This window comes from Leptodactylus fuscus, chromosome 6 (assembly GCF_031893055.1).
Source record: "Leptodactylus fuscus isolate aLepFus1 chromosome 6, aLepFus1.hap2, whole genome shotgun sequence".
In the NCBI taxonomy this organism is placed as follows: Eukaryota; Metazoa; Chordata; class Amphibia; order Anura; family Leptodactylidae; genus Leptodactylus; species Leptodactylus fuscus.
Genome location: NC_134270.1, coordinates 166,310,258 through 166,330,041, shown reverse-complemented (window position 1 = coordinate 166,330,041; position 19,784 = coordinate 166,310,258). Strand labels below are relative to the sequence as shown.

General features: G+C 42.5%; 2 protein-coding genes across 2 annotated transcripts; both read right to left on the bottom strand.

Moving 5' to 3' along the window:
* Window positions 1–2,897: 2,897 nt before the first annotated feature.
* Window positions 2,898–4,219, bottom strand: LOC142210130 (protein BTG4-like). Its single transcript, XM_075279157.1, has 4 exons — window positions 4,047–4,219; window positions 3,739–3,873; window positions 3,453–3,649; window positions 2,898–2,977 (listed from the first exon to the last, which is right to left on the bottom strand). The coding sequence occupies exons 1-4, from the start codon at window positions 4,217–4,219 to the stop codon at window positions 2,898–2,900; spliced, it is 585 nt and encodes a 194-aa protein (XP_075135258.1).
* A 14,020-nt stretch (window positions 4,220–18,239) lies between these two features.
* Window positions 18,240–19,381, bottom strand: LOC142210129 (protein BTG4-like). The gene is made up of 4 exons (XM_075279155.1): window positions 19,209–19,381; window positions 18,901–19,035; window positions 18,615–18,811; window positions 18,240–18,319 (listed from the first exon to the last, which is right to left on the bottom strand). Exons 1-4 carry the CDS (start codon window positions 19,379–19,381, stop codon window positions 18,240–18,242), a joined length of 585 nt encoding a protein of 194 aa, XP_075135256.1.
* Window positions 19,382–19,784: the final 403 nt, after the last annotated feature.

Here is a 19,784-nt window from a genome sequence, read left to right as displayed (position 1 = left end):
TCATATGGCTCTGAGAACAGAGAATAACAATGTAATGAGGTTTGGAAGGTGGGGAGGGAAAATGGAAACTAAAAAATGTCACCAGCAGGAAAGGGTTAAATGGTCCCAATATGAAGGAGAATTTGTCCTGGGAAAATGAAGCCTCATCCAGCTCTATAAATAATGATAGTTAGGGCTTGTAGAAGGCGGGAAGTAAAAGACAAAAACCAAAAGACAGGAAGTGGAGAGAAATTCTGTTGGCAATTCAATAGAATCTACTGTGTACATAGACAGAGCATCCAATCTAGAGAGATGAGCGCCATACTGTGGGATTGTCCCTTCTAGGATAATATACAGTCCTATGAAAAAGTTTGGGCACCCCTATTAATCTTAATAATTTTTAGTTCTAAATATTTTGGTGTTTGCAACAGCCATTTCAGTTTGATATATCTTCACACGTGGGCAAAGGGGAGGTTTTTGACAGCGGAATTCGCTTCAAAAACCTCTCCTTTAACATGGTGGTCTATGTAGACCACTAGCTTTTTTTTTCCTCCTAGCGTTTTCCGCCTGAAGAAGCGACATGACCTTTCTTCAGGCGGAAAACGCCTGAAGAATTGCATAGAAGTGAATGGGAGGCGAAAACCGCGCGGTAAAAAACCGCGCGGTTTTTTGCACACAAAACCGCGCGGTTTTTTGCAAAAAACAGCGCGGTTTTCGCCTGCAGTTTCTATAGCACATATAGGAAAAAAAAACCCTAGCGAAAACCGCTAGCGAAAACCGCGTCAAAAACCTCGTCAAAAACCGCGTGGAATGCAAAAAACAGCGTCAAAAAAACTCCTCGAGGTTTTTTACCTCGCACAAATAAGCTAGGCGGTTTTCACGTGTGAACTGACCCTAACTGATGGACACAGTAATATTTCAGGATTGAAATGAGGTTTATTGTACTAACAGAAAATGTGCAATATGCATTAAACCAAAATTTGACCGGTGCAAAAGTATGGGCACCTCAACAGAAAAGTGACATTAATATCCAGTAGATCCTGCTTTTGCAGAGATAACAGCCTCTAGTCGCTTCCTGTAGCTTTTAATCAGTTCCTGGATCCTGGATGAAGGTATTTTGGACCATTCCTCTTTACAAAACAATTCAAGTTCAGTTAAGTTAGATGGTCGCCGAGCATGGACAGCCCGCTTCAAATCATCCCACAGATGTTCAATGATATTCAGGTCTGGGGACTGGGATGGCCATTCCAGAACATTGTAATTGTTCCTCTGCATGAATGCCTGAGGATTTGGAGCAGTGTTTTGGATCATTGTCTTGCTGAAATATCCATCCCCGGCGTAACTTCAACTTCGTTACTGATTCTTGAACATTATTCTCAAGAATCTGCTGATACTGAGTGGAATCCATGCGACCCTCAACTTTAACAAGATTCCCGGTGCCGGCATTGGCCACACAGCCACAAAGCATGATGGAACCTCCACCAAATTTTACAGTGGGTAGCAAGTGTTTTTCTTGGAATGCTGTTTTTTTGGACGCCATGCATAACGCCTTTTTGTATGACCAAACAACTCAATCTTTGTTTCATCAGTCCACAGGACCTTCTTCCAAAATGAAGCTGGCTTGTCCAAATGTGCTTTTTCATACCTCAGGCGACTCTGTTTGTGGCGTGCTTGCAGAAACGGCTTCTTTCTCATCACTCTCCCATACAGCTTCTATTTGTGCAAAGTGCGCTGTATAGTTGACCGATGCACAGTGACACCATCTGCAGCAAGATGATGCTGCAGCTCTTTGGAGGTGTCTGTGGATTGTCCTTGACTGTTCTCACCATTCTTCTTCTCTGCCTTTCTGATATTTTTCTTGGCCTGCCACTTCTGGGCTTAACAAGAACTGTCCCTGTGGTCTTCCATTTCCTTACTATGTTCCTCACAGTGGAAACTGACAGGTTAAATCTCTGAGAAAACTTTTTGTATCCTTCCACTGAACAACTATGTTGAACAATCTTTGTTTTCAGATCATTTGAGAGCGGGCTGTCCATGCTCGGCGACCATCAAACTTAACTGAACTTGAATTGTTTTGTACAGAGGAATGGTCCAAAATACCTTCATCCAGGATCCAGGAACTGATTAAAAGCTACAGGAAGCGACTAGAGGCTGTTATCTTTGCAAAAGGAGGATGTACTAAATATTAATGTCACTTTTCTGCTGAGGTGCCCATACTTTTGCACCGGGCAAATTTTCGTTTAATGCATATTTCCCATTTTCTGTTAGTACAATAAACCTCATTTCAATCCTGAAATATTACTGTGTCCATCAGTTATTAGATATATCAAACTGAAGTGGCTGTTGCAAACACCAAAATATTTAGAACTAAAAATGATTAAGATTAATAGGGGTGCCCAAACTTTTTCATAGGACTGTATCTTACTCTGCTACCTGTCACCTTCTACCTTCTGTAATAGGCCGAGATTCCCCAAAAATAAGACAAGGTCACATATAATTTTTTGCTATGAGAGATGGGTTAGGACTTATCTTCAGGAGATGTCTTATTATATTCATGAAGAACAATCCGCTCTCCAGAACCCCTTATACCCAGAACAATTATGGGCTCTCACACACAGATCCTTCTTGGACTCGCCCACAGTGGTTTCTGTTCCCCAAATAGTAGAACAATAGTAGACACCCCCGGTGGGTGACGTTCCATATGTGAGTATGTATATGAGCTGGTGTGGCCCCCAGTACAGGTCTATACATTATATAGAATCACACAACCACAGATTCATTCCTAGATCTTTATTACAAAACAACAATGTGTTACATTTATAAAAATAAATAAATTCCATCTTTATATAATATATACAGCCCCTCCCCCTCCCTGGGACCAGCACCCCACACCCTACATCCAGTAGAGGCGATTCTGGTCAGGACTGGGACAGAGATGGGGAGTTCTCCATGATGGAAACCATAAAGGAGACGAGGTCCGGTACACAGCTCCGGTGTCCTGAAAGAGAAAAAGACAGAACGTCATGAAAAATAAGTATCAGTGTACCCCAAGTATCAGTATGTCATCTTCCTGTACCCCAAGTGTCAGTATGTCATCCTCCTGTACCCCAAGTGTCAGTATGTCATCCTCCTGTACCCCAAGTGTCAGTATGTCATCCTCCTGTACCCCAAGTGTCAGTATGTCATCCTCCTGTACCCCAAGTGTCAGTGAGTCATCCTCCTGTACCCCAAGTGTCAGTGTGTCCTCCTCCTGTACCCCAAGTGTCAGTATGTCATCCTCCTGTACCCCAAGTGTCAGTATGTCATCCTCCTGTACCCCAAGTGTCAGTGTGTCCTCCTCCCTTACCCATAATGTCAGACAGCTGTTCTAGAGTAGCAAAGTTATAGATTTCTCACCTCTCTTATTATGGGTTTCGCCCATATTTGATCCTCACCCACAATCTGGAACATCACAGGGGTAGAGGTTCCCTCACTTTGAGTTTCTATCCCACTGTCACTACCAGAGCTTATGGGTGATGATCTTGAATCGGCTCTTTTGCAGCTGCCGTCTTCTGAAGTAGATCCAGGGAACTTGTTCTCCTGAGGGTCTGAGGGTCTTGAGTGATCCGGAACACGGGCCGTTCTTGGATCAAAGGTGGCCACAGTATAAGGAATCCCCTCCTCCCCCAACCTGTCCAAAGATAGATCAGTAAGATATCAGTATTGGAAATCATTAACTACTATCCTTACTGAGTATTATAAAGTAGAGGGACTACTCACCGACAGGAGACCTCATAAGGGTCAATCCACAGGGTCAATTCCTTTGGGAGGGTCAAATCCTGGTACTTCAGCCCACTGTAGCTGCAGGCTTCCAGGATACTTTCCTCCCGATCATGCCTGTTGATCCTGATACATCTGAAAGGTAAAAGTCAGCCATTATAGAGGAGATGCCGATGGTACAAGATGGGATTTATTTTACACACGTCATCAGACCAATGTGTGAGCTGAATGATAAATCAGTATGAGGGAATAGTTGGAGAAGCCGACACATCACATCCATTTATATCCAGATAGAACTGGGGAGTTACCTGTAGGCTTGACCTTTGATGGGCTTGTCTGGATACCAGTGACCTTGAAACTTTTGGCACAATATCTGGGCCAGTATTGCTCCAAAAACTTCAATTCTCATTGTGTTTAATTTGTTCCCTTTGTTGGCCAAAGTTTTTATGTATTCCACGCCGGCCTTCAGCTCCTCCCTCATCTCCACTGGGACAAAGAAGTAGGCGTCCATTGTATCTGAAGGAGGAAAAAAGAGGATATTGCCTTTTATCTAGTAGCTAGAGCCAAGAGAGACCTTCTAACATGGCGGACTACCAACTGATGTAATAACAGAGCCAATACTGTCATGTAGCCAACAGCCCCGACATCTCAGCTTCATAACTACAATATTACATCATCAACATTACAAATATCAATTGAAGTATTTTCAGATGGGTTCTCCTATAAAAATGATGTCACACCAGAGGATTCCCAAATATAATAAACTATCACCAAGGTTAGTGTAAGACTAATATCTGATAATATCTAAGAAATCCCTAAAAGTTATAAACTGAAGTATAAAACCCCCCATAAATTCCATGTAAGTTTCCCCTTGCAGATATATTGTGTAGAGTGTGATAGGAGGGGGCGGCGGGATCACTTACCGTACAGGTGATGGGTAGATAGATCTCTGCTGAGAAGGATGGAAGGAGACAATGTCCTCTAGAGCTGACCAGGAGTGTGACTGAGGGGGAAGGGAAGACCCTGCTTTATATCTGTGTCAGGGCTGGGGGGTCTGTGATTGTCTCCCCCACCACTGATTAAATATCATTTACATAACACAAGTCTATTCAATAGGTAAAAGTTACCCCCAAGACATCAGACTGGAAAAGTGTCCATGAAATGTCTCCTGGTGAGTAATAGATAAATTCCTACTATTGTACGGACACCTTGTTATATTATATCTAAGGGGGGGTTTCTGGTCTGATGGTTTGGGGGTCACTTTTACCTGTGGAATAGACTTGTGTTATGTAAATGATATTTCCATCCCCTAATACAATGACTGGTGGGGAGACAATCACAGACCCCCCAACACCTCCACATCTTCACCGCTCAGAGAGTAAGGAGATGGAGTCTCATGTTTGTAAACTAACACAACATATATATATATATATATATATATATATATATATATATATATATATATACAGATCTATGGATATGGGAGATAAATAGAGAACGGCAAATAATAGAAAGAAAATTAATTAAAAATAAAATCCTATTAATATTATAAATGTGAAAGTTTGTGGGTTTGTGAGTTTGGATGTTCGGATGTTTGTTCCTCAATCACGGAAAAACCGCTCCACCGATTTGGCTGAAATTTTCCACAAACATAGTCATTACACCCGATTGCGCAATAGGCTACTTTTCGTCACAATAGCGCACATACGTTTGTGCCAGGACCCCCACAAAACCCAAACTCACACCATCATCTCTGCAATCTCACACACTTTGGACCATAGAAAGCCACAAAATTCATATTGCCCTCTGTAGCCTCGCCCCTAACCCCACACAATCTCATATACATATACTTTACCACTTTGCCCCTCACCTTACCGATACTCCAGGAGGTTCTCTTTAACGCTCCGGAGCAGCCATGTTTGCCGACCCCCACCACTCTCACAATCCGCGACACTGCCCACCCATGTCAATACCCCTAGGCGGTCTAATAAATGCAAAAAAAAAAGTTTAAAAAAAGTAAAAAAAATATAAAAAAATAAATAAAAAGGATAAAAAATTCAAATCACCCCCCTTTCCCTAGAACACATATAAAAGTAGTTAAATACTATGAAACACATACATGTTAGGTATCCGCGCGTCCTAAATCGCCCGCTCTACAAAGCTATACAAATATTTTTCCTGTTCGGTAAACACTGTAGCGGGAAAAATGGTCAAAAGTGCCAAACCGCCATTTTTTCACTGTTTTGATTCTGCTAAAAATTTGAATAAAAAGTGATCAAAGCAATAACATTTCCCGAAAATGGTAGAACTACAAAGTACACCTGGTCCCGCAAAAAAAGACGCCCTATACATCCCCGTACACGCACGTATAAAAAAGTTACGGCTGTCGGAATATGACGAGTTTTCAAAAACACAGTTTTGGATTTTTTTTAAGGGGTCCAAATGTAAATAAAACCATATACATTTGGTATCCCCAGAATCACAACGAAACACAGAATACAGTGGACATGTCATTTTGGTTGCACAGTGAACGCCGTAAAACCAAAGCCCGTAAGAAAGTCGCAGAAATGCATTTTTTCTTCAAATCCACCCCATTCTGAATTTTTTCCCTGCTTCCCAGTATATTATATAGAATAAATAATGGCGGCATCATGAAGAAAAATTTGTCCCAGGAAAAAGTAAGACCTCATATGGCTCTGGGAGCGGAGAAATAAAAAAGTTATGGGGTTTAGAGGGAGGGGAGTCAAAAACGAAAATCAAAAAATGCCATCGGCGGGAAAGGGTTAACTTCAAATACTTCTGTCCCAAAGTCACTATGTAAAGTTTCTCACAACACCGTATATATAGCAGCTCAAATACAAAGTAACTTCAACACAAAAGTCTCACATATTCTCTGAATTACAGCAAAAACAAGATACAAACTTACATTTCATATCCCACACCTTATACACAGTACGAAAACCTTACCCGCGCCTGTATATACCCACTGCTACAATCACCGCAGACGAAGTCGCGGGTACCAGATAGTATATATATATATATATATATATATATATACAGATCTATGGATATGGGAGATAAATAGAGAACGGCAAATAATAGCAAGAAAATTAATTAAAAATAAAATAATAATTTTAGATTTTTTTTAATTCCATAACCAGCAATGTATATATCATATCTATCTGCATGTATACAATCAATATATTGCGTGTGTGATATTGGGGGGGGGGGGGGGGGGGGGTCCTGTGAGTTTCCATCAGATTTTCCTCTATTGTATTGTAACTTCCCTTCTAAATCGTTTCCTTACATAAAATCTCCCCCTTGCTCTCTCCAGACACTGGTCAGATATTGGGGAGGGGTCTGAGGTATTGGGGATAGGGGTAGGGGCGGCTGTGTCCTGTCTTATTATTTCATGGCCCTGATACAATTCTCCATGATCACAATAGACTCTGCAGAGACCTCACACCTGTCTGGCACAATCTTAGTAGCCGCAGCCTTGTCAATCCCATTATTTCTGGCTCCGCCATTACCATCTCTATACTGGAGGATTACAATATGCCCATATTCACATTCGCCGCCTCACACACAGACACTGGACACTTCCTATGTAGATAAGGGAGGGAATAGAGACAATCACATAGAATTTAGTTATAATAAAGATAATGGCGTCTTGTTTCCACCAGATGACCTCACCAAAGACTTGTATAGTGAGAGCAAAGAAACCCAATGTATTGTATGTAGATGTAGTGAGGGGGTGACTATGTATGGAGGACACATCTATGGGGTCATGTGCCCCCTACTGTCACTGATGGGGCCATCATACAAACACACAAGGCCTCTGATATACTGAATACACCTACAGATTATACACGAGATACAATACTGACAAAAGAGCAAACTGTTTATTAATTTTGTAAATTTTTGATTTCATAAAAATGTTAACTTTTTGGCGTTTACCGCTCACAAAACTTTTTTAATATTTCAAACTCTGGAGCTGAATAGTTGGAGGCCCAAAACAAATCTCTGATACATAAATCCCCTCACCTCTTTGGGCCGATGTGCCGGGTCTTCTCTTCCAGTGATATCAGGTAAAGCGCATGACATTGATGTAGAGCGGGGCGAGTAATCGAAATATAACCGAAACTACGAGATTTAGGTTATTACAATATTTACAGTTTCGTCTTCTCGGACCCCAGAATATAATAAGTGACGGCTCAGAGGAGGAGATCAAACAGAACAGAGATATCACCTCTCCGGGTGTTTTCTGCTCCTGTCTGTGATTGGGCCTCAGTGGTCACGTGACATTATGACATTTGGATCTATATACATATAATATACTATATGTATATAACCAAACCCTTTCCCCAAGATCACAAATAAAAATAAAGAAGCAGAAACAAATTCCCAGACTTCTCATAGTATAAGTTGGACTGCACCTCAAAATCTATAAAAAATATATTAATAACATGTCTATAAAAAATCATATCCCTCATTTTCCTAGATGACAAATAATAAGAACACATTATACCCCCCCCCCACATCTAACAAATGCTCCAACTACAAACTTTTACAAATATTTTCCCCATACAGAGGAAGCCATAGTGATAAAAATTACAGAATGTCCAAATTTTAGTTTTTGATCACTTTTTGAGAAGATTTTTTGAGAATCAGTCAGACATTCACTAAAATGGCATAAATATAAAGTACAACTGTCCCACAAACATTTGGCATCGCCGTAACCGCACCGGCCCACAGAATATAGGTAACATGTCACGTTGGCTGCACAGTGAGCGCTGCACAAAGAAAACCCGTAAGAAGATGTTACTGATGGAATTTTTCTCTATTTCCACCTCATTCTGATTATTTTCCATCTCCCAGTACAATATATGGAATATGACATGTAGATACGTGCGGATACTGAAGGTTGTAGCAAAGCTGTAACCTGGCACTTTCCCATTAGTAACATGGCGAGGCTGAGGCCTAATCTGTATACTTCCCCTCCTTCCCATCTGTATATATCGCTGTATACACTGGTGTATTGGATCGCTCTGAAGTCAGGAAGATCACCGGGCCGCCGCCGCCACCACCGAACCTCTCAAGAGCTGTGACTGAAAGCTAACGTGCAGAAAAAGCGTATGGCGGCTTCACGTCTCTGGGAGTTGCAAAAAGCACCGAAAAATTGATGGAGAAAAAAAAGGGAATTTTCGAAACGTTTTGAAACGGCGACACCCAGGGAATCACATTATAGTTACTGGGGTCCGCCATTGTCAGTGTGTAACCGCTGTCTTACAGGTCCCGCTCTCTGTCGTCTGGTCCGTCAGGGGAACATAGTGTGAGCCGAGTGTCAGATATAATGGGGGATGATTTATCTATAGAGGTGGAATAGCAGTAAGGCAGTTGCCCAAAGCAACCAATGGGGTCTCAGCTATCCAAGGCCCCTTAGAAAATTAAAGTACTATTGTATTGCAAGCGACATTCGGGACGGGTATTCAAAGAAACGACTGGCTCAGTGTGAACCTAAGCGGATCTGGACTCCGGGATCTCTGACCCCCGCCGGTATAAATGAGACCCTCACATTGGAGCATTTCTGGAGTCCTGCACATGGTCTGTACACTCTATAACTGGCCGAGGTAACATGGCTGTACGGATTGTCATATAAATAACAATTAACAATATTGTGAATCTTTGTTGTTCTATTTGTCTGTGATTTATGGACTACGCCAATGATACACAATGTGATGGTGTCACAATAGATGGTGATTATCTTATTGTTTAGTTTGTAGGTTCATTTGGCATCTAACGTCATCAGTTGCTAATGAAGCACCACAAATGTTAATATTTTTAATTTTAATATATTTTAATTGGACGTATCACAAATTATGTCTTGGCTTGTAGCGCTAAGAATTAGACAGATATTACACTATTCTTTTTGGGTTTAGTTACACCTTTAGCACCTTCACATAGCCTCAGTGTGACGCCACCTTATCTCCTCCTGACTATGTATTACAGCCCATCATGGCAGTCTTATGGTGGATCTATCTCCATGATTTGTAATGTAATGGCCCCGTGCGCATGTGCACTGTGCTCCCGCAACCGAACTCACAACGAGGCTTGGAGCACATACTGCAACTGGTGACCACGTCCAAACCTCGTGCTCGGCGTGTGATCACGTGATCCCGTTACGTGACAATGATCACATGACCTTCTATTGGATAACATAGCATTGCATCTCACCTGGGCTGCCGTGATTGGTTTGGATATAAAACCCCCTGCGATCTTTCACTTCTTCCACCCCCTGACGAAGGCGATACATTTTTAACATTTTGTACAACTCTGTGTTTTCTGTGTACAACCTGGCGGAGGTTGACTGACAGCCTCAATGGCATTGAATTTAAAAGAAGATGTATTGCCATGATGTATTTCGCAAAAGTGTTTTGAGGCTCCTGATTTTCTAACCATATCTCTGTTGTTGATGTCTCTCAAATGCTCGGAAATTCTGGATTTAAGTGTACGTATGGTGCATCCGACATATTGCGATCTGCATGTTTCACATGTGATCAGATATACCACATGGCATCCGGATGACTACAAGCACCTACTACTCCTGCATTAACAGTAAGAGACATTTATCATTTTTGTAATACGGGCTGAGACAATTTTTTCTTCTTTGCATATGAAGGATTATGTATAGGAATCCCTCCTTAAAGGCCAGATCTGTCCATTCACATCTCCAGCAGGTCCTCGACTCTTTTTTGTTAAAAAGAAAGATGGAGGATTAAAACCTTTTATAGATTACCGTGGTTTGAATACAATTACAGTATCCTCTTCCATTCATCCTAGACGTACTGAATCAGGTCTCTGGGGCTAAATGGTTCTCCCAACTCAATCTTCGGGGGGCCTATAAGCTTATTCAGATTTGTAAGGGTGATGAGTGAAGGACACCACACGAGTATTTGGTGATTCCGTTCGCACCTGCTGTGTTTCAAAATTTCGTCAATGATATTTTTCAAAATAGTTTTTTATTTGTATAGTCAGATGATATAGTTGTATCTACTCCTGACTGAGTCTCACACGTCAAACACGTCAGACCGGTTCTGGACCTTGGAGAGCTGTGAATTTCTCTACAAATTTAGAATCAACAAATAAATTAAATCCTAGACAGGTAAGGCCTCATCGTTCTCATCTGTGCTTCAATTCCGTCCGGGGCAGTCCACATGAGGACTTCTTTGAACGGAGCTTATTTTATTAATTACACAAATTCCAAATTCTTCACTGAAAAAGTGTCAGTGAGCGGGAGCAATAACATTACTGAAAAACAAGGATTAGTCAGAATGAAAGTCGCTCTCTGCAGCTGCAGACTCACAGGAAGCTCAGATATGGACAGGCGTAGTCACTGAACTAGCGTCTCATTCAGATCTGGTATATACAGTCCCTCACCCTACAGTTGTCTTTACAAACATTAGTGACAATGAGGGGCAACACGGTGGCTCAGTGGTCAGCACTGTAGTCTTGCAGCGCTGGAGTCCGGGGTTTGAATACCGCCAGGAATATCTGCAAGGAGTTTGTATGTTCTCCACGTGTTTGCGTGAATTTCCTCCCATACTACAAAGACATACAGATAGGAAATTTAGAAAAAATAAAAAAAAATAATGTACATTGCGATCCCTATAAAGGGCTCACAATCTACAGTACTAAAAAAAAAAAAAAAACATTAGTGACAATGGCCAGTTCTCGGGAAGTCACTGAATCCAGTTTGGTCCTGTAATTGTAACAAGTTGCTTCTTAAATGTCTTCCTTCCTGGATATTTCACCAGCACCTGAAATGTGGAAGAAGCTGCAGCCGCAAAGTCAAGACCGAGAATGTAAAGTTACAGAACGGAAACGCGGAGTCACCAGCAGTCTCTGTGATTTTCTCATTTGGTGTTTACATTCAGTGTCATCCTACATTTTCATCTACTTTTCCCTGTTCCCAAGGATTAACCCCTACCTGAGTACACATCGCTTCATCAGATTTAGGGGACTAATCTCTAATATCCTCAATCATAAATCTGGAAGACGGATCTCTAAAGGACTTCCCCTAGGTGTCATTGATAAAGTATGGGGGACTGGTATAGTAATGACTAGACCCCGGGGGGTGCAGTGTGTAAATGTGATATCCGGGAGAATTACTAGTGTCGATAGTAGGGGACAGAATGTATATATCACTAATCAAGTATATTAATTACCAAATGTGTTAAACAAGACACAATTACTGCCAGAAGATGAAAGGTTCAGGTACGCTTTACTATCTTCCATTCCTCTCTATAAGTGCACACACGTGATCTAGCCTGGAGGCTTCCTTAGACGGTATATATGGTTGCTGATGACTAATATGGCACACTGCAAACAAGTCAGTGATGCAATTGTACTACTACATAAGGTTATGGACAACACCCCCGACTTGTAGAAAAGTGATTAACCCCTTCATGCAAAATCATAGTCCTATACGTGAAGGGCTGAATGGAGGGGGCTCGGGATCGGAGTGCTCTCCATACATGGAAGGTTCCAGGTGTAAAATATGCAGATAGAAATTACCATGGCTAAACATGACTGCAGCTTCTAAAGTGCACCAGAGCCGCCATTTTTTAATGATCACCATTTTCCAGAACGTCATTGGAGGGCAGCGAACAATTGCAATGACAGCTGGGAGCCCATCGAAGTCACCCAGGCTTGTTACCATAGTTCTGCCTGTAATAGAAATTGGCGCAAATGCATTTTTTTCCAATTCTACCTCTTTCTGAATTTTTTTTTTCCAGCTTGCCAGTACAACGTACATAATATTGAATGGCGCCATTGCAAAGCCAACAATACGCCATCATGTGACTGCAGAATGAAAAAATGACGGCTCTTGGAATGTGGGGAGGCAAAAAATAGAAATGCAAAAATAAAATTTGTATCTTAAGATATATATTTTTCCAGGAGCTACTTGCTATACATGGGATTGCTAGCTATGGTTAGGTGGCACAGAGTTTGACATGAGCCTCGCCCAATTCCTGGTAGGGGGGAGGGGGGTCTGAACTATTTGTGTATGTTATCACCTCCACATAGACAAATGTCAGCATAGATTCGTCATTGTAATCTGTCATAAAGACAAATGCAATACATCGTATTATATTCCACGACATGAGCTGAGGCAATGACTGCTTTACTAGAGACTGAGACGGAAGAATGTTATGCGTCAGACCTCAGCACAGAGCGAGCCGATGTCCGGGGCAGTGGACCTTCTCCAACTATTACAGATGACTGTAACCCAGACCCGTGAGGGCAGTAAGCCCCAAGGGAGACCATAATGCAGAGTCATCTGAATAACATGAGCCTTGGCCGTATACCTCACTCACAAACATCTTCCTTATAGAGATCTTTACTAATACAAAATATGGCCACCGTTGCAGTCTATTGTGCATGCTCTAATACTAAACCATTAAAACTTTATTAAAAGAACGACCGATGAGGCAAATAATAATAACAGATCCACTGACAGAAATGACATGGGTAAAGATGGGTAAAACCTATATAGCAATTGTACTAGTGGGAATAATAACGTGCACGAATCATAAGACGCAAATAAGAGCATGTAATAAAGTGTAAAAATGGAGATAATTCATCATATAGTGTGTATGAAGGGTCAATACAAATCCAGCCTAATAGAAAAAATATATATACAATAAATCAATGCTATAGAGAAATAAATTAAATAGGGCAAAAAAGTGCAAAAGTGCCCAAGTGCGCAGTCAGTGGCGTAACTACCGCGGAGGCGGCTACCGCAGGGCCCGGGACATTAGGGGGCCCGGTGACAGCCGCTACTGCTGCATTTTTTTCTTAATAGGCCGTTACCGGCTGGAGTCCTTCCGGTAACGGGCCCTATTTACTTACCTGGCTGAGCCGGGATCGGTAAGTGACACCACGGGCCCCGCAAAGACTATTATTATACTCAGGGGTCTTTGCAGACCCGCAAGTATAATGATCGGAGGCCCAAGAGAGGTAAGAAACATTAAAAACTGTGTTCCTTACCTCTCCAGGCTTCGGCCTAGTTGTCTGACGTCTCTGACGTCCTATGACCCCGGCCTGCGTCCCGGGTCATGTGACGTCCGATGTCATTGAAGAAGGCCGACAGCGTAGGAGCAGGGAACTGGTAAATAACAGCAGTTTTTTATGTTTTTATTCCCCTGGGTCTCCTACAAAGACCCCAGAGTATAATAATTGTTATGGGTGTCCACAGTGGGACATAATACTGTGTGCAGGGGCCACTATGGGGGATAATACTGTGTGCAGGGGCCACTATGGGACATAATACTGTGTGCAGGGGCCACTATGGCTGGATAATACTGTGTGCAGGGCCACTATGGGGCATAATACTGTGTGCAGGGGCCACTATGGCTGGATAATACTGTGTGCAGGGGACACTATGGGACATAATACTGTGTGCAGGGGCCACTATGGGGGATAATACTGTGTGCAGGGGCCACTATGGGGGATAATACTGTGTGCAGGGGCCACTATGGGACATAATACTGTGTGCAGGGGCCACTATGGGGGATAATACCGTGTGCAGGGGCCACTATGGGACATAATACTGTGTGCAAGGGCCACTAAGGGACATTTGGACTCTTTAATCTGGGGATAAGGCGGGTTAATGCTTATTATTTTTCCTTTTTTATCAATTATTTTTGTTGTTTTTCTTTTCTTTTTTTTTTTTTGCTGGTCTCCAATTGCTGCCTCTTCGTTCTGTTTGATATTATAGGGACAACCAATGGGCTTTCATTACACCTATAGGGAAACCACTGGTGTTTCCGTAGATATAATTGACCTGCTGTGATTTCCAAAACTACAAGAATCTGTATACCTAATCATATGCTAAATAGTTACAAGTCACATTTATGTATGAGATAGCCAAGATGACTTTCTACACAATCATTGTAATCTCACATTCCAGTGGACGGTGAGATCTGGAGCCTCAAAGTCACAAGGTCAAAAAATTGTTACTAGAGATGAGCGAACACTGTTGGGATCAGCCGCTCCGAACAGTACGCACCCATAGAAATGAATGGAAGCACCTGGCACGTACACTTTGCCGGCGGCCGGCCGGCGTCACAGGTGTTTCCATTCATTTCTATGGGAGGGTGCTGTTCGGATCGGCTGATCCCAACAGTGTTCGCTCATCTCAAATTGTTACCCTGGCACTTTCCCATTAGTAACATGGCGAGGCTGAGGCCTAATCTGTATACTTCCCCTTCTTCCCATCTGTATATATCACTGTATACACTGGTGTAATGGATCGCTCTGAAGTCAGGAAGATCACCGAGCCGCCGCCGCCACCACCGAACCTCTCAAGAGCTGTGACTGAAAGCTAACGTGCAGAAAAAGCATATGGCGGCTTCACGTGAGACTCAGTCACAATAACCACCGAAAAATTGCTGGAGAAAAAGAAGGGAATTTTCTCCGTTGCTTCCAGTTTTAAATCGGCGACACCCAGGGAATCACATTATAGTTACTGGGGTCGGCCATTGTCAGTGTGTATCCGCTGTCTTACAGGTCCCGCTCTCTGTCGTCTGGTCCGTCAGGGGAACATAGTGTGAGCCGAGTGTCAGATATAATGGGAGATGATTTATCTATAGAGGTGGAATAGCAGTAAGGCCCATAGCAAACAATGGGGGGTCAGCTGTCCAAGGCCCCTTAGAAAATTAAATTCTAATCTGATTGGTTGGTATAGACGACCCCTCCCCCGGACCTGCCACGTAGGATTATGGCGGATAAGGCTGCATTCACACTACGTAACGCCAGCGTGTATCACAGCCGTACACGCCGGCATTACAGCAGGGCTGCCGTACACTTCCCATTCATTTCTATGGGAGCCGGCATGCGAGCGCTCTCCGTAGAAATGAATGGGCTGCTTCTTTCACTGCGAGCAGTCCCATTGAAGTGAATGGGAAGTGCTGGCGTTACGTAGTGTGAATGCAGCCTAAGGGTGCATTCACACTGAGTAAACGCTAGCTTATTCTGAACGTAAAACACGTTCAGAATAAGCGGCGTCTAAAGCAGCTCCATTCATTTCTATGGGAGCGGGGATACGAGCGCTCCCCATAGAAATGAATGGGCTGCTTCTTTCACTCCGTGCAGTCCCATTGAAGTGAATGGGGAGTGCCGGCGTGTACGCTCCGGCATGAGCAGAGCTTGCCGTATACGCCGGCACTCCCCATTCACTTCAATGGGACTGCACGGAGTGAAAGAAGCAGCCCATTCATTTCTATGGGGAGCGCTCGTATCCCCGCTCCCATAGAAATGAATGGAGCTGCTTTAGACGCCGCTTATTCTGAACGTGTTTTACGTTCAGAATAAGCTAGCGTTTACTCAGTGTGAATGCACCCTAAGACTGGAAAAAGTGGCAAATCCTGAAAATTAAGATAGATGAAGGACGATTATATACTGTATAATATTATAATTCCTCCCGGTTTTCTAGATCTCTGCTTGCTGTCATTCATGCTGTTACTTCTAATGGATAAAAGTCTGACCATGGTCATGTGATGTACGGCCCATGGTCATGTGATTTACGGTCCATGGTCATGTGATTTACGGTCCATGGTCATGTGATGTACTCACAGGTGTCGCTCATTACCAAGCAGATGTCTGATTCGTGACTGTAACGAGCGGCCGGTATTGTTAGGGGATCCCATCATATCACGGTATATAATGTAAAGGACTTATTAGTCGGAAGCCATTAATACTGTGAAACAACCTAATATTTTTGGGGTGGGGGCCTCAACATGGAAGTTTTGCATGTGGCCGCTGAGTCCCCCACCCTGACATGGAGAGAGCTACAGACTTGGTCTGCCTGGTTTCCTGACCTTATATCCACCCAAGGACAGTTTTGGAGATATTCATCATGGCTGGTGTCAGACAATTTATCATCAAAAGAAGAAGGGAAGGAAGAAATTATTTTTTTGTTTTCTCTTTTCTTTCATTGCATTTTATTCCCCCATAATAACATTTCCGGCATTATTTGCTCTTACCCCCTGTATTTGTCATGTCGCTGTGACATTTGTTATCACATTACATTTCACACTACAAATTTGGCCGTGTCATTATATATATATATATATATATACTGTAGCTTTGTGTTATTGGTTCCTTGGTGACACATTAGGATCCCTGTGTTCAAAAACGCTGCAGTTCAAGAACGCCGAATTGTCGTTTTTTCCATCTTTTGCCTCAAATAAAAATTTGAATAGAAAGTGATGAAAGCAATAGACATTCCCAAAAAGGTAGAAACAGAACATGTGGCCTTACAAAAACAGACGCCCTACCCATCCCCCGTACATGGAAATACAAAATATATCAGGATTTAGTGACTTTAAGAAAAATTGTATTTTTTTCAAAGTTTTGTATTTTTGTAAAGGGGCTAAAATGTAAATAAAGCTATAGAAATTTGGTATCTGTTAGATAGGACCAAAGCATAGAATACAGGCGACATGTTATTTTGGTAACTCCATAAAGACAAAGCCTATAAGAAAGTCGCACAAACGCACGTTCTCCAATGTCGCCCCATTCTGAATGTTTTCCATCTTCCAGCACATTGTACAGAATAATAAATGACACTATTATAAAGAACAATTTATCCTGCAAACACTAAGCCCTCATATGGCTCTGAGAACAGAGAATAACAATGTAATGAGGTTTGGAAGGTGGGGAGGGAAAATGGAAACTAAAAAATGTCACCAGTAGGAAAGGGTTAAATGGTCCCAATATGAAGGACAATTTGTCCTGGGAAAATGAAGCCTCATCCAGCTCTATAAATAATGATAGTTAGGGCTTGTAGAAGGCGGGAAGTAAAAGACAAAAACCAAAAGACAGGAAGTGGAGAGAAATTCTGTTGGCAATTCAATAGAATCTACTGTGTACATAGACAGAGCATCCAATCTAGAGAGATGACCGCCATACTGTGGGATTGTCCCTTCTAGGATAATATATCTTACTCTGCTACCTGTCACCTTCTACCTTCTGGAATAGGCCGAGATTCCCCAAAATAAGACAAGGTCACATATAATTTTTTGCTATGAGAGATGGGTTAGGACTTATCTTCAGGAGATGTCTTATTATATTCATGAAGAACAATCCGCTCTCCAGAACCCCTTATACCCAGAACAATGATGGGCTCTCACACACAGATCCTTCTTGGACTCGCCCACAGTGTTTTTTGTTACCCAAATAGTAGAATAATAGTAGACACCCCCGGTGGGTGACGTTCCATATGTGAGTATGTATATGAGCTGGTGTGGCCCCCAGTACAGGTCTATACATTATATAGAATCTCACAACCACAGATTCATTCCTAGATCTTTATTACAAAACAACAACGTGTTACATTTATAAAAATAAATAAATTCCATCTTTATATAATATATACAGCCCCTCCCCCTCCCTGGGACCAGCACCCCACACCCTACATCCAGTAGAGGCGATTCTGGTCAGGACTGGGACAGAGATGGGGAGTTCTCCATGATGGAAACCATAAAGGAGACGAGGTCCGGTACACAGCTCCGGTGTCCTGAAAGAGAAGAAGACAGAACGTCATGAAAAATAAGTATCAGTGTACCCCAAGTGTCAGTATGTCATCCTCCTGTACCCCAAGTGTCAGTATGTCCTTCTCCTGTACCCCAAGTGTCAGTATGTCATCCTTCTGTACCCCAAGTGTCAGTGAATCCTCCTCCCTTACCCATAATGTCAGACAGCTGTTCTAGATTAGGAAAGTTATAGATTTCTCACCTCTCTTATTATGGGTTTCGCCCATATTTGATCCTCACCCACAATCTGGAACATCACAGGGGTAGAGGTTCCCTCACTTTGAGTTTCTATCCCACTGTCACTACCAGAGCTTATGGGTGATGATCTTGAATCGCCTCTTTTGCAGCTGCCATCTTCTGGAGTAGATCCAGGGAACTTGTTCTCCTGAGGGTCTGAGGGTCTTGATTTATCCGGAACACGGGCCGTTCTTGGATCAAAGGTGGCCACAGTGTAAGGAATCCCCTCCTCCCCCAACCTGTCAAAAGATAGATCAATAAGATATCAGTATTGGAAATCATTAACTACTATCCTTACTGAGTATTATAAAGTAGAGGGACTACTCACCGACAGGAGACCTCATAAGGGTCAATCCACAGGGTCAATTCCTTTGGGAGGGTCAAATCCTGGTACTTCAGCCCACTGTAGCTGCAGGCTTCCAGGATACTCTCCTCCCGATCATGCCTATTGATCCTGATACATCTGAAAGGTAAAAGTCAGCCATTATAGAGGAGATGCCGATGGTACAAGATGGGATTTATTTTACACATGTCATCAGACCAATGTGTGAGCTGAATGATAAATCAGTATGGGGGAATAGTTGGAGAAGCCGACACATCACATCCATTTATATCCAGATAGAACTGCTGAGTTACCTGTAGGCTTGACCTTTGATGGGATTCTCTGGATACCAGTGACCTTGAAACTTTTGGCACAATATCTCGGCCAGTATTGCTCCAAAAACTTCAATTCTCATTGTGTTTAATTTGTTCCCTTTGTTGGCCAAAGTTTTTATGTATTCCACGCCGGCCTTCAGCTCCTCCCTCATCTCCACTGGGACAAAGAAGTAGGCGTCCATTGTATCTGAAGGAGGAAAAAAGAGGATATTGCCTTTTATTAGTCATGTGGTGTAAAATATACTGTATACTATTGATGGGAGGGCAGTGGAGCTTCACCTGTATAGTAATATATGCTGTGGTGGAAAAACCTAAAACATTCTGAGCAAACAGAGAAGATCCCCGGCCATCACATCTTATCTAGTAGCTAGAGCCAAGAGAGACCTTCTAACATGGCGGACTACCAACTGATGTAATAACAGAGCCAATACTGTCATGTAGCCAACAGCCCCGACATCTCAGCTTCATAACTACAATATTACATCATCAACATTACAATTATCAATAGAAGTATTTTCAGATGGGTTCTCCTATAAAAATGATGTCACACCAGAG

What these genes read in the sequence shown, in the direction of transcription:
- LOC142210130 (XM_075279157.1), bottom strand. Translation starts at nt 4,219, where the DNA reads ATGAGGGAGGAGCTGAAGGCCGGCGTGGAATACATAAAAACTTTGGCC. An exon ending in ATCAAAGGTCAAGCCTACAG is followed by an intron (nt 3,874 to 4,046) that starts GTAACTCCCCAG and finishes TTTACCTTTCAG; the next exon opens with ATGTATCAGGATCAACAGGC. An exon ending in CAGTGGGATAGAAACTCAAA is followed by an intron (nt 2,978 to 3,452) that starts GTGAGGGAACCT and finishes TTTCTCTTTCAG; the next exon opens with GACACCGGAGCTGTGTACCG.
- LOC142210129 (XM_075279155.1), bottom strand. Translation starts at nt 19,381, where the DNA reads ATGAGGGAGGAGCTGAAGGCCGGCGTGGAATACATAAAAACTTTGGCC. An exon ending in ATCAAAGGTCAAGCCTACAG is followed by an intron (nt 19,036 to 19,208) that starts GTAACTCAGCAG and finishes TTTACCTTTCAG; the next exon opens with ATGTATCAGGATCAATAGGC. An exon ending in CCTTATGAGGTCTCCTGTCG is followed by an intron (nt 18,812 to 18,900) that starts GTGAGTAGTCCC and finishes ATCTTTTGACAG; the next exon opens with GTTGGGGGAGGAGGGGATTC.